Source organism: Capra hircus, chromosome 26 (assembly GCF_001704415.2).
Source record: "Capra hircus breed San Clemente chromosome 26, ASM170441v1, whole genome shotgun sequence".
Lineage (NCBI taxonomy): Eukaryota > Metazoa > Chordata > Mammalia > Artiodactyla > Bovidae > Capra > Capra hircus.
The window spans coordinates 826550-841690 of record NC_030833.1 but is presented as its reverse complement, the minus strand read 5'-3'; the positions used below and the strand labels follow the sequence as shown (position 1 = coordinate 841690).

The 15141-nt window shown below is 62.1% G+C and overlaps 1 protein-coding gene across 2 annotated transcripts in view; it reads left to right on the top strand.

Moving 5' to 3' along the window:
• The window catches only part of INPP5A (inositol polyphosphate-5-phosphatase A), a 150838-nt gene that overhangs the window by 62920 nt on the left and 72777 nt on the right, over positions 1 to 15141 (top strand). For both annotated transcript variants that reach the window (XM_018041258.1, XM_018041259.1), the window contains exons 3-4: positions 10312 to 10412; positions 13380 to 13467. In XM_018041258.1, coding sequence (XP_017896747.1) covers positions 10312 to 10412; positions 13380 to 13467 — 189 coding nt within the window. The remainder of the gene's footprint in view (positions 1 to 10311; positions 10413 to 13379; positions 13468 to 15141) is intronic.

Below are 15141 nucleotides of genomic sequence, written 5' to 3'. Positions count from 1 at the left end.
AGATGTGGTCAGCCACCCTGTGCCAGGTGGGCAGGATGGGAGCCCAGTTAGAGCCACGCAGCGGAGGCCCCGGCCCTGACCCCCGGGGCCAGGAGTCCCCTGCCCGTCCAGCTCATGCTTCCCTGAGCTCCTTCCCACCGGTCGTGGCCTGAGCTCGCTGCCCACATCTTGGAGGGACTTTCCTATCCATCCTCAAGACAGCCATGCCATCCTCCCCGAAGGGCTCTCCGTCTAGGCTCCTTCCTGGAGGCAGGGGGAGGCCTGCAGCTCTGACCTTAGCGGCCCAGCCTGGCACTTTCACTCCTAGGCCCGGGGTGCCCCGGGTGACAGCTGGTCCTGCCCCGGCGGCATTTGTGGTGGTGTTGATCTGACCCACCATCCGGTGCTTGCTCTGCGTCTGTCCTGAGCGCAGTGAGCGCTCAAGGCAGGCAGGTGCGGGAGGGGCGCTCAGAGAGCCGGGGCAGCAGCACTTGCTGCAGTTCAGTTGCTCAGTGGTGTCCGACTCTTTGCAACCCCATGGACTGCAGCACGCCAGGCCTCCCTGTCCTCCACCATCTCCCGGAGTTTACTCAAACTCATGTCCGTCGAGTCGGTGATACCATCCAACTATCTCATCCTCAGTCACCCTCTTCTCCTCCTGCCTTCAATCTTTCCCAGCATCAGGGTCTTTTCCAGTGAGTCGGTTCTTCTCATCAGGTGGCCAGAGTGTTGGAGTTTCAGCTTCAGCATCAGCCCTTCCAATGAATATTCAGGACTCATTTCTTTTAGGATGGACTGGTTTGATCTCCTGGCTGTCCAAGGGAGTCTCAGGAGTCTTCTCCAATACTACAACTCAAAAGCATCAATTCTGCAGCACTCAGCCTTCTTTATGGTCCAACTCTCACATCCATACATGACCACTGGGAAAAACATAGCTTTGACTAGGTGGTTTGTTTGCAAAACGATTCCTCTGCTTTTTATTGCAGTGTCTAGGTTCCTCATGGCTTTTCCTCCAAGGAGCAAGCACCTTCTAATGTCACGGCTGCAGTCAGTGCCCACGGTGACTTGGAGCCATGAAAACAGTCTGCTGCTGCTCCACTTTCCACCTTCTATTTGCCATGAAGTGATGGGATCAGGGGCCACGATCTTAGATTTCTGAGTGCTGAGTTTCAAGCCAGCTTTTTAAAACCTCCTCCTTCACCTGCATCAAGACGTTTAGTTCCTCTTCACTTTCTGCTATTAAAGTGGCATCATCTGCGCATCTGAAGTTGCTGCTATTTCTCCTGGCAATCTTGATTCCAGCTTGTGCTTCGTCCAGCCCGGCGTTTCTCATGATGTACTTACTCTGCACAAGTCGAATAAGCAGGGTGTCAGGATGCAGCCTTGTCTTACTCCCTTCCCAGTTTTGAACTACGCAGTTGTTCCATGTCTGGTTCTAATCATTGCTTCCTGACCTGCATACATGTTTCTCAGGAAACAGGTAAGGTGGTCTGGAACTCCATCTCTTTGAGAATTTTCCACAGTTTGTTGTGATCCACATAGTGAAAGGCTTTAGCATAGTCAGTGAAGCAGAAGTAGATGTTTTTCTGGAATTCCCTTGCTTTCTCCATGATCCAGTAAATGTTGGCAGTTTGATCTCTTGTTCCTCTGCCTCTTTGAAACCCGGCTTGAACTCATGGAAGTTCTCAGTTCACATACTGTTAAAGCCGAGCTTGAAGGATTTTGAGTGTAACCTTACTAGCATGTGAAATGAGTGCAATTATACAGTGGTTTGAACATTCTTTGGCATTGCCTTTCTTTGACATTGAAATGAAAACTGACCTTTTCTAGGCCTGTGGCCACAGCTGAGTTTTCCAAATTTGCTGGCGTGTTGACTGCAGCACTATCACAGCGTCATCTTCTAGGATTTTAAGCAGCTCGGCTGGAATTCCATCACCTCCACTAGCTTTGTTCGTAGTGATGCTTCCTAAGGCCCACTTCACTTCACACTCCAGGATGTCTGGCTCTAGGTGGGTCACCATAATATCATGGTTATCCAGGTCTTTAAGACGTTTCTTGTATGGTTCTGCTGTGTATTCTTGCCACCTCTTCTTAGCATCTTCTTCTTCTGTTAGGTCCTTCCTGTTTCTGTTCTTTATTGCGCCTATTCTTACATGAGATGTTCGCTTGGCATCTCCAGTTCTCTTGAAGAGATCTCTGGTGTTTCCCATTCTGTCATTTTCCTCTGTTTCTTTGCTTCGGTCACTGAGGAAGGCTTTCTTATCTCCGCTTGCTATTCTTTGGAACTCTGCATCCAGATGGGGATGAAGGTATCTCCTTTGCCTTTCGTTTCTCTTCTTTCCTCAGCTATTTGTAAAGCGTCCTCGGACAACCATTCTGCTTTTATTTCTTTTTCTTGGGGATAGTTTTGGTCGCCGCCTCCTGTACAGTATTACGAACACCACGCGTAGTTCTCTGGGCACTGTGTCTACCGTTTCTGATCCCTTGGATCTATTTGTCACCTCCGGTGTATAAACACGGGATTTGATTTAGATCATACCTGGATGGCCTAGTGGTTTTCCCTACTTTGTTCAGTTGAAGCCTGAATTTTGCAATCAGGAGCTGATGATCTGAGCCCTAGTGAGCTCCCGGTCTTGTCTTTCCTGACCGTATGGAGCTTCTCCATCTTTGACTGTGATCCTTGAAAAGCCGGGCAGCAGCCTGTGGTTGTTCTGTGGCCTGGCGATGGCCTCTCCTGCCGAGTGGGCCACAGGAGAGGGTGTGCCCCGCGGCCGTGTCCTGGGCTGTCTGTCAGGGCACTGTCCGCACGTGTGCGTGTGTGCGCGGGCGCACGTGTGTGCGTTCCTGTCACTGGCCGTGTGCACGTGTGCGTCCGCCTCCCCAGCCCTCTGTGGTCGTCCTGTGCCCGTCGTCCTCTGGAGCCCCCGCCGCTCGCTGAGGCGCTTCCCGGGCCCTGGGGCTCAGGCGCCAGCAGGGCCTCGTCTCGCGGAGCCTTCCGTGGTGGGCGCTCTGCTCCGCGCTGCCCGGCGCGGCCACCACCGTCCAGGGGGGCCAGGCAGCCCTGCCTCTCAGCGTGGGTCCAGACCGTCAGCACTCAATGTGGCCGTCGGCTCGGTGGGCTTGGGGTTGCCGTCTTATTATCTGTGTTACGCTCACACCTTCTGGTCGGTCCCTTTATTTCCCCGTTTCTGCTCTCTTTTGGATTAGTTCCCCGTTCCTCTCGCGTTCCATTTGAAACTGTTGACTGGCGTCTTGCGTCTCATGAAGGGTCTTCCTGGCAGCTTTGGGTTTCGAGTCTGCCTGCCTCTGGTCGGCATCCTGCTCCTTCACGTGCCATGTGGACGCGCTGGGACCGTGTGGGTTTCCGAGCAGCATGTGCTGCCATCTGCCTGCACTGGGGACTCCAGCCAGCGGGTTATAGTTGCTGTAAACTATGATTTATAACTGCTGCTTTAAATCAAGGGTCAGCACCCCGTCCCTGCCCCCCAGCCTAGCTGGTCCGACCTGCCGCCCGGCTTGGGGTCAGGTTCCCAGGGGCGGCCTCACCCCCTCGTGTGGCCTCCACACCTGCCTAGCGGCGTTCCCTCGAGGCTGCCGGCTGTGGGGCCTGAGTCTGTGCTGGTCCCCCGGTCAGCGTCTGCCCAGCCTGCCCTAGTGGAGCTCCACTCAGGCTCACGGGGACAGAGCCCATCCGAGTTTACTCGTGAAAATGTTTGAAGGACGGTTGGCTGAGCTGTGTGATTCTTGGCTCATACTTGCTCGCACTGAGGACGCTTATCGAAGGTGGTTCTGCCACTGCTCCACGTAGGCATTGGTTCTGGTGTGGCTGCCGGCGGTTCCGGTGGGTGTCGGTTCTGGTGTGGGTGTCGGCGGTTCTAGTGGATGTTGGTAGTTCTCGTGTGGGTGTCGGTGGTTCTGATTTGGGCCTTGGCGGTTCTGGTGTGGGTGTCGGTAGTTCTGGTGTGGGTGTCGGTGGCTCTGGTGAGTGCTGATGGTTCTGGTGTGGGTCTCTGGTTCTGGTGTGGGTGTTGGCGGTTCTAGTGGGTGTCGTTTCTGGTGTGGGTGTTGGTGGTTCTGGTGGGTGTCGGTTCTGGTGTGGGTGTCAGTGGTTTTAGTGGGTGTCAGTGGTTCTGGTGTGGGTGCTGGTGGTTCTGATGTGGGCCTTGGCGGTTCTGGTGTGGGCCTTGGCGGTTCTGGTATGGGTATCAGTGGTTCTGGTGAGTGCTGACGGTTCTGGTGTGGGTCTCTGGTTCTGGTGTGGGTGTCGGCGGTTTTAGTGGGTGTCAGTGGTTCTGGTGTGGGTGTCGGCGGTTCTGGTGAGTGCTGATGGTTCTGGTGTGGGTCTCTGGTTCTGGTGTGGGTCTCTTGTTCTGGCGTGGGTCTCTGGTTCTGCTGTGGGTCTCAGTGGCTCTGCTTCCTGGGGGCCTGGAGGACTGTGTCTTTCGCTGGGGTGTGCCTGGGAGGCCGTTGTTCTGGGGTGATTCTCTCTGGTGCTCAGGGGCCCCTCCGTGTGGTTCAGCTCCCCTGCCTTGGGGGGTTTCCCTGGGCCCTGGGTTTAGATGTGAGCTCCGGGCCCTGCCTCGCTCTCTCCCCTTGGTACCGGGGTGCAGGGGCTCCGGGCTCTGCCCTCGCCCACGCCTGCCCCTGCCCCTGCCCTCTCACTGACGCTGTTTTCACTTTCTTGGGTTTTTCTGGCCTGCGTGGCCCTCGCTGAACTTTCCTCGAAGTTGGTTCTCCCTCGGGCGCTCTGTAGCCTGCTTTTCTTTTCTGGGACGATTTTGTCCTTTTCCCCATTTCTGTCCTGAGGTCTCTCTTTCGCGTTTTTCCTCCCCTCGGCCCCTGTTTGGATGTTCAGCTCTGTCTGTGGGGGGCTCGAAGCTCTGGGCTGCTCTGTGCCTCTGTCGAGGGCAGGCCTCTTCCTGGAGGTGCTCTTTCCTCGTGGGCTGCAGCCCTGCAGGGACGTCCCCTTCCTCTGCCCGCCCCCAGCAGCCTCGGCACGGGTCGCGTTCCTGGCCTCACAGCACCCTCTTCTGTCCATCGGGCAAAGCTGTGCTGCCTGCTGTGGGCGAGGAGGTGCCTCCCCTGCGTCTCAGAGCGCCCGCCTGCCCCCTGCTCCCCTGCTCACATTCCCGCTGCAGCCAGCCCGTCCTCCCCGCGGCCCTGCTTTGCAGAAGCGGGGCCTCCTGGCGCCCTGCAGCTGGATCAATGGACCCTGCTGGGCTGAGTGTTCCTGCCGTCCGCAGCCGCCTCGGCCTCCCCTGCCCAGGGCCATGTGGACTGGTCACCAGGCTGCCCATTAGATCCAGAAGCTGTGAGCCCACTGACCCGCCCCCTGCCCCTGCCCCACCCCCCCCGGCCACCTCCCCGCCTTTCTACTCTGTTCTCAGCGCGTTCGGGCTGCTTCGATTCCATCTGGGTTGGAAGTTGGCTTGGGTTTTTGCACGGGGGCCTCTCTGTACCCGCCTCCCATCTGAGCCGGAAGCTCTGGGCGCCTGTGTGGCCCTGCAGAGTTTAGCCCTGGCGCCTCGCCTCCATTTCTCGGCTTGACGTTTCCCTGAGTGGGGCTTTCCCCAGAGATGCGGGGGGGTGGGGGGGGGCTTCATTCTCTTCATCCGCCGTTTTTCAGAGGGGTGTCCTGACCCCACTCTGACTGGCATGGGGGGGTTGGTTAGCATCGTCATGAACTCGTGGATCTAAGAGTGTGTGTGTGTCTGTGTGTCTGTGTGTGTGGGCGGGGGGGCCTGTCCGGGGTGGAGCGGGAGTGCTGGTTAAACTCTGACGTGGCGTCAGGCTCCTCTCCCGCTTCCTGCAGGGCCCCCCAAACCCCCCGCACACCCCCCACCCCGATGCTCCTTGCGGGGCCTGGGCTCCTCTGAACCCACTCTCTTCCCCGAGCCCCGTTCCCAGCTGTGCGTTCGTCCCCGGCCGGCCCAGGGCGAGCCTCTGTGGACCCCGTGTGGCCTCTGGCGTGGAGGGTGCGTGGTCTGCGGTCTGCGGTCTGCGGAGACGGGTGTGGCGGCTGCTCTCCCGACGTGCGGGCCCTTCCCGCAGGTCTCTGTCACTTTCCTCCCCAAACGCTTCGTGATGAGGACCCGTCATGTCAGCACCTTCGTTCTCACGCGAAACCTGCCTTTGTCTCCTCCCGTCCACTCCTGTGTGAGCTCGTCCCGGCGCCTCATCGTGGCTTTTGAAGCGCCCTCTCCCTTCCTCTGTGTGGAGGGGCCTCCCCACCGGACCCTGCAGCAGGTGTGCCGGGCCTGCGGGCCGCCGGGGGCTCCCTGACGTGTGGGGCGGCGCAGGGGGGCTATTTTTGGATTTTTTCGAGATTTGTGGGATGAGAGTCAAGTGTATGAGGAGTTTGGCGTGATGGGAATAGTGAATTCTGTGCCTTAAAAGGCCACTTCAGTTCAGACCATGGCGGAGTGAGCGGCCGCTGAGGGAGACGCGTGCAGGCATGAAGGCGGCAGCAAGTCCCCGCCCAGAGGGACCCGCCCGACCCGGCGGCTGCTTGGGGCGTCACGTCCTGGCCTCCCTGCGTGGCTGCGGGGCGTCCCTGGAAAGCGCCGCTCAGCCCTCCCCGGGGACTCGGGCGCGGTCCCTGCCACACTCTGGTGACCCACAGCCTCTGTGCACGGCGTGGCATATGACCTGCAGGAGCCCATGCGAGAGCCCTGCCCGCGTCTGGGGTGCCTTCTGCCCTTCCCACCTCCGGAATGGCGCTGGGCCTGAGCTGCAGGACAAGGGGGACTGGGCCCAGAGGACGCAGCCCTGAGCGGGGTCATGAGCCGCCAGCTTCCTCGGGATGACCTGCGCTGTCCGCGCCCCTCCCTGTCTGTGCAGCTCCGGGTGTCCGGGGGTGCCGCTCGGGTGGAACCCTGGGCCCCTCGCAAAGGTCTGGCTTTGTGTGTTGTCCCAGGTGCCAGGCGCAGCGGGTGACAGCCGCATACATCACGCAGCTTTTGGTGGCTTTCACGCGACTACGCTGTCCGGTCACTTGTTCCTGGGCCTGAGGCCAGCCCATCTGGGCACCTGACCCAGGCTGCCCAGAGCTGCTTCTGGCCGAGGTCCCTCGTGCCCTTTGCGGCCCCAGCCCCAGGCCCGGAAGCCAGCCTGCAGTCTGCCCTGGCTGTGGAGGTGATCTGCTGCCCGAGCGCCCAGGTCCCTGCCCGGCTGTGGGGTGTTGGGTGAGGTGCCCGCTGGGAGGCGTGCCGCCTGGTTTCCCGAGCCCTGAGGCCGGAGCCCAGGAATCGGGGGCCCGGGCCTGTGTTGAGGGGGCAGTGAAAGCGGCCTGGTGAACATCCTGTACCCTGCTCAGACGGAACGCAGGTGCGAGCCGGGTGCAGCCGCGCGCCCTGAAGCTGCACCTGCTGCTTGCCATTTCGGGTCGGGGGCAGCTGCTGCCGAGCGAGGCTTCCTTTGGCCCCCGCCTGGCACTCTGCGCTCCGCTCCAGGGCCTGGCCCCACGTCCCGTCCCCCTGGCCTGCTCCCTGGTCAGCTGGCTGAGCCCCAGGTGCAGCCCCTTCCCGTCGGGGACCTCACTGCCCTTGTGCCCAGAGGAGCCGTGTCTGAGCCCGTTGACCACGCCCATCCGTCCACGGCTCGCTGACCTCTGGGCAGGACACAGTAGCCGAGGCTGGTGCAGGCGGTGTGGGAAGCAGCAGTGCGGCCTGGGCGTGGGCCACCTGCTGCGGGATGCCTGCCTCTGGGATGGTGGGCGGGGGAGGCCAGGGTGGCTCCGGGGTCTTGGTGAGCGCTGCAGGGCCGGCCGTGTCGCCGCGCCAAGGGAAGCGCAGAGCAGAGGACGGGCGGCACGGGGGTGTGGACGGCCGGGGCCTGCCGCTTCCCCAGCGCCGGCCTCACTGCCTGTCCCGGCCACCCTGCCCTGGCCGCTGCCCCCGCCCGTGGACGTCCTGGCACCGCTGCCTGCTCCCCCAGCTGTGGGCGCCCCAGGGGGTGGGGCCGGGACCTCCGGGTCCCCCTTGAGCCCGTGTGGGTCCACACCTGCCCCGGTGACCCAAGGGTCGCTCCTGATGCCCAGCCTGTTTCAGGGCCCAGGGGAGATGCGGGTCCGGGCCGTTGCCCGAGTCAGGACCCTGTGCGGGGAGGGCTGCAGGGCTGCAGGGCTGCCGGGCCGCTGGACGGCTCCCCCTCAGGATGGCTCTCTCCCTCTCAGGATGGCTCTCCCCCTCAGGATGACTCTCCCCCGCTCAGGACGGCTCTCTCCCCCTCAGGATGGCTCTTCCCCAGGATGGCTCTCCCCCAGGAGAGCTCTTCCCCCCTGGGACGGCTCTCCCCCGCTCAGGACGGCTCTCTCTCCCCCAGGACGGCTCTTCCCCTCTCAAGACAGCTCTCCCCCAGGACGGCTCTCCCCTCAGGATGGCTCTCCCCCGCTCAGGACGGCTGTCTCTCCCCCAGGACGGCTCTTCCCCCCTCAGGACGGCTCTCCCCCAGGACGGCTCTCCCCTCAGGATGGCTCTCTCCCTCTCAGGACGGCCCTCTCTCAGGATGGCTTCCCCCCTCGGGACGGCTCTCCCCCTCAGGACGGCTCTCCCCGGCTCAGGACGGCTCTCTCCCCCTCAGGACAGCTCTCCCCCAGGACGGCTCTCCCCCAGGATGGCTCTCCCCTCAGGATGGCTCTCTCCCCCTCAGGACGGCTCTCTCCCCCTCAGGACGGCTCTCTCCCCCTCAGGACGGCTCTCTCCCTCTCAGGACGGCTCTCCCCCAGGATGGCTCTCTCCCCCAGGACGGCTCTCCCCCAGGATGGCTCTCCCCTCAGGACGGCTCTCTCCCCCTCAGGACGGCTCTCTCCCCCTCAGGACGGCTCTCTCCCCCTCAGGACGGCTCTCTCCCCCTCAGGACGGCTCTCTCCCTCTCAGGACGGCTCTCCCCGACAGGATGGCTCTCTCTCAGGACGGCTCTCCCCTCAGGACGGCTCTCTCTCAGGATGGCTTCCCCCCTCAGGATGGCTCTCCCCCTCAGGACGGCTCTCTCCCCCTCAGGACGGCTCTCCCCGACAGGATGGCTCTCTCTCAGGACGGCTCTCCCCTCAGGACGGCTCTCTCTCAGGATGGCTTCCCCCCTCAGGATGGCTCTCCCCCTCAGGACGGCTCTCTCCTCCTCAGGATGGCTCTCCCCGACAGGATGGCTCTCTCTCAGGACGGCTCTCCCCTCAGGACGGCTCTCTCTCAGGATGGCTTCCCCCCTCAGGATGGCTCTCCCCCTCAGGACGGCTCTCTCCCCCTCAGGACGGCTCTCTCCCCCTCAGGACGGCTCTCTCTCAGGATGGCTTCCCCCCTCAGGACGGCTCTCCCCCTCAGGACGGCTCTCCCCGGCTCAGGACGGCTCTCTCCCCCTCAGGACAGCTCTCCCCCAGGACGGCTCTCCCCCAGGATGGCTCTCCCCCTCAGGACGGCTCTCTCCCCCTCAGGACGGCTCTCTCCCCCTCAGGACGGCTCTCTCCCTCTCAGGACGGCTCTCCCCCAGGACGGCTCTCCCTCAGGACGGCCCTCTCTCAGGACGGCCCTCTTGTGCTCCCGGCAGAGCCTCCAGGCAGCAGGGCCGCAGCTCCGGGGACGACTCCGTGGTCGAGGTCAAGTGACAGGAGGGAGGCCTGGCTGGCGCCGCCTCGGGGCCAGCCTGGTTGGCGCGGGGGGGACTCTGGTGACCAGGGAGACGCTGCGGGCCTCGCCCGGGGGCTGGGCCGAGCCGAGCCCGGCGCAGTGGGCCCGCCAGCTCTGCCGCCTGCTGCTGCGTGGCTGCACCCGGGCCTGCGGGCCGCTGCAGCGTGTCCACCTCCCCAGGGGCTCGGCTGGGGCTCAGGTGCGCGTTGGGCGTGAGACAGCGCCCGCCCCCGCGGCCGGCTCTGCCCTTCCTGTGCTGTGTCCGTCGCTCAGCCGTGTCTGACTGTGGCCCCCTGGACTGGGGCGCGCCGGGCTCCTGTGTGCGTGGGACTCTCCAGGCAAGAAGACGGCAGTGGGTCGCCGTTCGCTTCCCCGGGGGATCCGCCTGACCCAGGGACTGAACCCAGGTCTCCCGCGTTGCAGGCGGCTTCTCCACTGTCTGAGCCGCCAGGGAAGCCCCACTCCCTCCCAGATGGTGGGAAACATGCACACACGTGTGCACAGCGCTGACACACGCATACAACACGCGTGCGCTCGCAGCCCCGCGGGGCCACGGTGGCATCAGGATGGCTGTCCTCCGGGCCCTGCCTGTGGCTCTGTGGCCGACGTGGGCCCTCCTGTCATGGGGGGAGCACCAGCATTCTGGAGAGACCGGGGGCTCCCTGGGCCCACGCCCGGGTCGGGCCGCCCTGACGCCTGCCTCCCTCCGCAGGTCGTCCACGCTCACAGGCCTCACTTCCTGGCCCTGCACTGCCAGGAGTTCGGAGGGAAGAACTATGAAGCGTCCATGTCGCACGTGGACAAGTTTGTCAAGTAAGTCTGGGGGCAGCTGCCTGGCCTCCGCCTCCTCCTGGGGCGAGGTGGGGTATGGCTGGGGGCAAGGGGCACAGCCCCACCTGAGGGCCAGGCCCGGGGCCAGGGCGCCTTGCCAAAGAGGGGGCGTGGCCCGGGGGTGGGGCCGGGGGGAGCGATGGGGTGGCTGCGCCCCAGGGTTCAAGGCAGTGGCACCTGTGGGCTCAGAAACGTCAGCCCCAGGTCCAGGCCGAGATTCTGTCATGTGGCCTGATGGCTGTGAGCTGCCTGCTGCTGCTGAGAACAAACAGATGGATGGACTGATGGACAGATGGACCGGGTGTCCACTCAGAAGCTCACAGCTCGTTGATTGCAGTGTGATGGGCACAGAGCGCCATCGTCTGTGGGAGGCGCACCCTGTGGCTCCGTGGGAGTCAGTCCTATGCAGAACCACCCAGCGCCACCCGGGGACAGGGACGCGGACCTGGGAGCTGGACGCGGGAGTGGGCAGCAGTGGGCTGGATAGCAGGCGCCTCTCTGCTCTGTGTCCCCTGGGGTGGGCACCACCCCTGACCCAGACTCCAGGCGCTGTGACAGCTCCCACTGGTGGAGGGGGAGATAGCACTTCTGAGGCAGCTGTGGGGGTTAGGCACCGGGCCGGGGGGTGTCCAGCCTGGGGCCCAGCCTGAGGCTGAGTCCCGCAGCTGTCGCTGGCCTCAGTTCCCCTGTGGATGGTCATAAGTCATCCATGTTTTCAGCTGTCACATTATGGGGTCATTTGTTAAAAGACAGATCTTTTAAAACTACCATATTTTCCCCAAATAACCTATAACTTAGAGCAATTTCAATCAGAACGTTTCCTTAGCGCTGAAACCAATGCTGGAGTCACCACAGGGGGGCAGAGGGTCAGGGCTTGCCGCAGGGATTCTGCAGCACAGTGAGGCAGGCGTCTGCACTGCCCCGGCCCGGAGCCCCCCGTGTGTGGGGGTGGGGTGACACCCAGTGGGCTGTGCAGGAGCCCCCATGTCCCCCCCGGGTGTGGCCAGGGGCAGCTGGGTCGGGAGGGCACAGCGGGGTCCTGGGCCAGGAAGCTGTGAGGCTGTGTCCCCGCCCTGCCCTGGTCCCCCCGCCCCGCCTGGGCTGAGTTCCAGTTGACCCAGAGTGAGTGCGAGAGGCCTGAGGGTGGTCTGATGGTCCAGGGTGAAGTGCAGGAGAGCATCCAGAGGCTTCTTCAGAAGGTGCGCAAGGTCCAGCAAAGGAAAGACAGACACACTGGGCCGTGGTGATGTTAAAGTCTTCATCAAAAGACACTGTAAACGAAGTCAAAGCTTAGCCACACTTGGGAAAAGTATCTGCAATGTACTTGACTGTCAAAAATTGTCAGTGCTTAAAGATCGAAAGAGCTCTAGTAGGTCCACAACAAGAGAACACTTGGGGGAGCCGGGCATTTCAGAGACAAGCAGATGCAGCTGCAGGGTCTCACCTCCGTGCCCACGCCATCGCACGCTCCCGGGCGCCTGCCATCCTCCTGCCGCCGTTAGAGGCGCTTCGTTCCTGCCCAAGTTGCGCGTGACGCGCGTGTTGCTGTTTTTGCTCTGACCCAGTCAGCTACATTTTTCAAAGGTTAAAAGGTGCAGGAACGCATCCCCTGCGTGGCCACCTGCCGCTCCCGGGGCACGGCCGTGTCTGCAGTCAGCTTTCTCTCCGCACCATCTTCCTTTGACCTGAGAACGTTAACATTTATCTCAACACAAGTTGCTGCTGATCAATTATCTCAGCTTTTGTTTGTGTGAAGAAAGTCTTTGTCTTCGTTTTTGAAAGATGTTTCTGTTGAAAACAGAATTCTAGCTTGTCCATTTTCCCCTTCAGTACTTTAAGGATACTGTCCCATTGTCCTCTGTGCGGCCTTGTTCCTGAGCAGAATTGGCCGTTGTTCTGGTCTTCATCTTCTGAATATAGTGTGTCTTCTTCCCCCGGCACTGAGTTTGTCTTTCTAGCTGCTGTGTAGCAACTTGATTGTTTTGCTTTAGTCTGATTTTCTTTGTGTTTCTTTTGCTTGGAGTTCTTTGAGCTTTTCCAACCTGTGGGTTCATAATTTCACTGAAATTTCAGGAAAGCTTGTGGATTGTTCCTCCCTTCCACTTCTGATCTTAGACGGTCACGCAGGTCTCTACAGCTCTTCCAGATTTTCCAGTTCATAGTTTCCTTCTTTGCTTCGGTTTGGATAGTCCTGTCTTCTGGTCACTGACCTGCCCTCTTCTGCTCACACTCTCACCTGCTCCCAGGCCCGTTCGGCGGAGTCGCTTCCGTCACTGGGGTCCTAGCGGTGCCACTTGCACCCATGTCTTCCTCGCCACTCTGCGCACGCTGGCCTGCGAGTCTTCGGCTCTATTCACAGGCGCTCTTTCAAGTTTCCTTTCAGTGGACTGCATTGCTCTTGTCCTTTCAGGGTCTGTTTCTGTTGACTTTTTTGTGGAGCACGGGTCCTGTTTGCCGCTTCTCGGCACGCTGATCTTGCAGTCTGTTGTGCCCACACCCCACCTTGCCCGCGGGCACACTGGGGCTTGTCCGGCAGGTGGCGGGGGCTCGGGCACTCGTCTGACCCCCTCAAGGGTGGTCCTCCCGGCCCTCATCCCCGCTCCTTCCTGCCTCCTCTTCAGTTCTCAGAGCTGGAGCCCTCTTCTCCCCGCCCCGGGTGGAGGGCCAGTGGGTCACACGGCAGCCGTGTCCCCCCTCCTTGCCAGGCGGTGTTGGGGTGCAGCCCTCGGGGGGCAGGCACCCCCCATCCGTCCAGAGCCATCGCAGACCCCGGGGGTGTGTGGCGGCTGCACTCCAGGCGCGCTTAGAGATGGGCCTCCCCCTCCCGCTTCCTTCCCCTGCTCCCGTGCTTCCGTGGTTTCGAGGCTGCCGTTCCTGCCCCCGTGAGCGCTGCTGTGGGACAGGGAGCTGCCTGCGTGATGTGTGTGAAGACGCCCCTCTTCCTTCCAGGGAGCTGCTCTCCAGCGACGCCATGAAGGAGTACAGCCGGGCGCGGGTCTACCTGGACGAGAACTACAAGTCGCAGGAGCAGTTCACGGTGAGCGTGCCCCGCCTCGGTGCAGGGCGGCCCATCCCGGGCACGGGCTGGGCGAGCCCCATGTGACGGCGGGGGGACCACAGACACCAGCCCCCGCTGGCCTGACGGCCAGGGCTGTGCTGGGTGGGGGACAGGCGGGCGTCTCGGCGCAGCGGAGCTGGGCGGCCCCGTCCGGTGGAGGGTGGAGGGTCAGCTCGTCAGGGGATGGGGCCTTGGCCTTCGGGCACAGACGCCGTGGCCTCAGCAAGGCCGGAGTGCCCGCTGTCTGTCCCCCGTCTCTCTCACACAGCCCTTTGGCAGTTCCTTGAGATGCTCGGTTCTCTCGCTCTCTGCGGCCTGCTCGGAGCCACCTGTCGTGGCGTCCTGATGCAGGGACTGCACTCCTGCAGCCAGATGGTTGGTGGGGTGAGGAATCGTTCACGGTGGAGGCGCCTGGGGGCTGAGAGGGCTCCGCTGTGCTCTTGCCTCGCCCCTGGAGGTGTATCTCAAAAAGGGGTTTCTCAATTTGCAACGGAAAGCAGAAACCTGCATCAGAGCATTCCCCTCACTCAGCAGCTTCCCTGGAGGAACGACCGTCGTGCAGACGGTTGTGTGTAAGGAAGGTTATCAAAACTTATTTGCCAGTGAAAACTGGAAGTAATTTTAAGTACCCAGAATTAGACGTTTTCACGCTGTGGACGAGCCACCTGGCGGAATAATCTGCAGCCGCTACCGCCGACGCGCGTCAGGTTGGGCGTCGAGGTGTCGAGGCCACGCCCCTCCTGTTCCTCCGGGACCTCCGGAGTCTCCCCACGCCCGCCTTTCCCTCGCTCGCCCAGGCCCAGTACGCTGATGGCGCGATCGTGACGGGGCCATGCCGCTTGGTTTCAGCCCGGGAAAGCACTCGAGGCGGCGCCTCCTTGGGCAAGACTGACCTCACACCGGACGCCAGCCCGGACATGGGACGGCTCGGGTCTGAGGTCTCCGAGGCTGTGTCCCAGGGTCCGCGGGACCGGACAGGGTCTGGAGACGAGGGCGGAGGCCGGGGCTGCCCAGGGCGTGTCGGGGCCTCACTCCCTGCCTGCCTCACCCCGCGGGCCGTGGCCTGCTCCCTCCCAGTGGCGCCGCCTGCAGCCGCGGTCCTGCATGGCCGTGTCTCCCGGGCGGGAATGCCCGAAGGACTCCACACCCCGGTCTGGACATGCTGCCTCAGGGGAGGCGTGCGTTTGGCAGGAACGGTCTGAGGTGAAGGCCTACCTGGCCCTGGCTCTGCGTGCCCGTCCACCGCCCGCTCACGGTCGTGCGTGGAGCCACCTTTGCCGGGCCCTCTGCCGTCCTGGTGGAGGGGCCTCTGCGCCCCTGCGGTTCTGGGCAGGGCTGGGCAGCCATGTGGCCACCCCCTCGCCCCAGCCTGCTGGCCTCTGCCTGTCAGAGGGAGGGAAATTTAATTTTTACAAGATTAATGGCGTTGGAGTAATATTTTTAGCTGAGTGTGGTTCAAATAATAGGCCATTAATTGAAAAAGGAAATTGAAATGAATTTATCTTGTACATAAATGCTGTCACAGGTATTAATAGGGATCAGAAAATAGTAGCCTGTTCCCAGAAAGGGGGTGAACCTGCAGCTGCCCCTGGTGATGAGCACGAGGTGGGGGCCCCAGAGCCCACAGCAACAGTTAAGAGGGGGTCTGCAGCC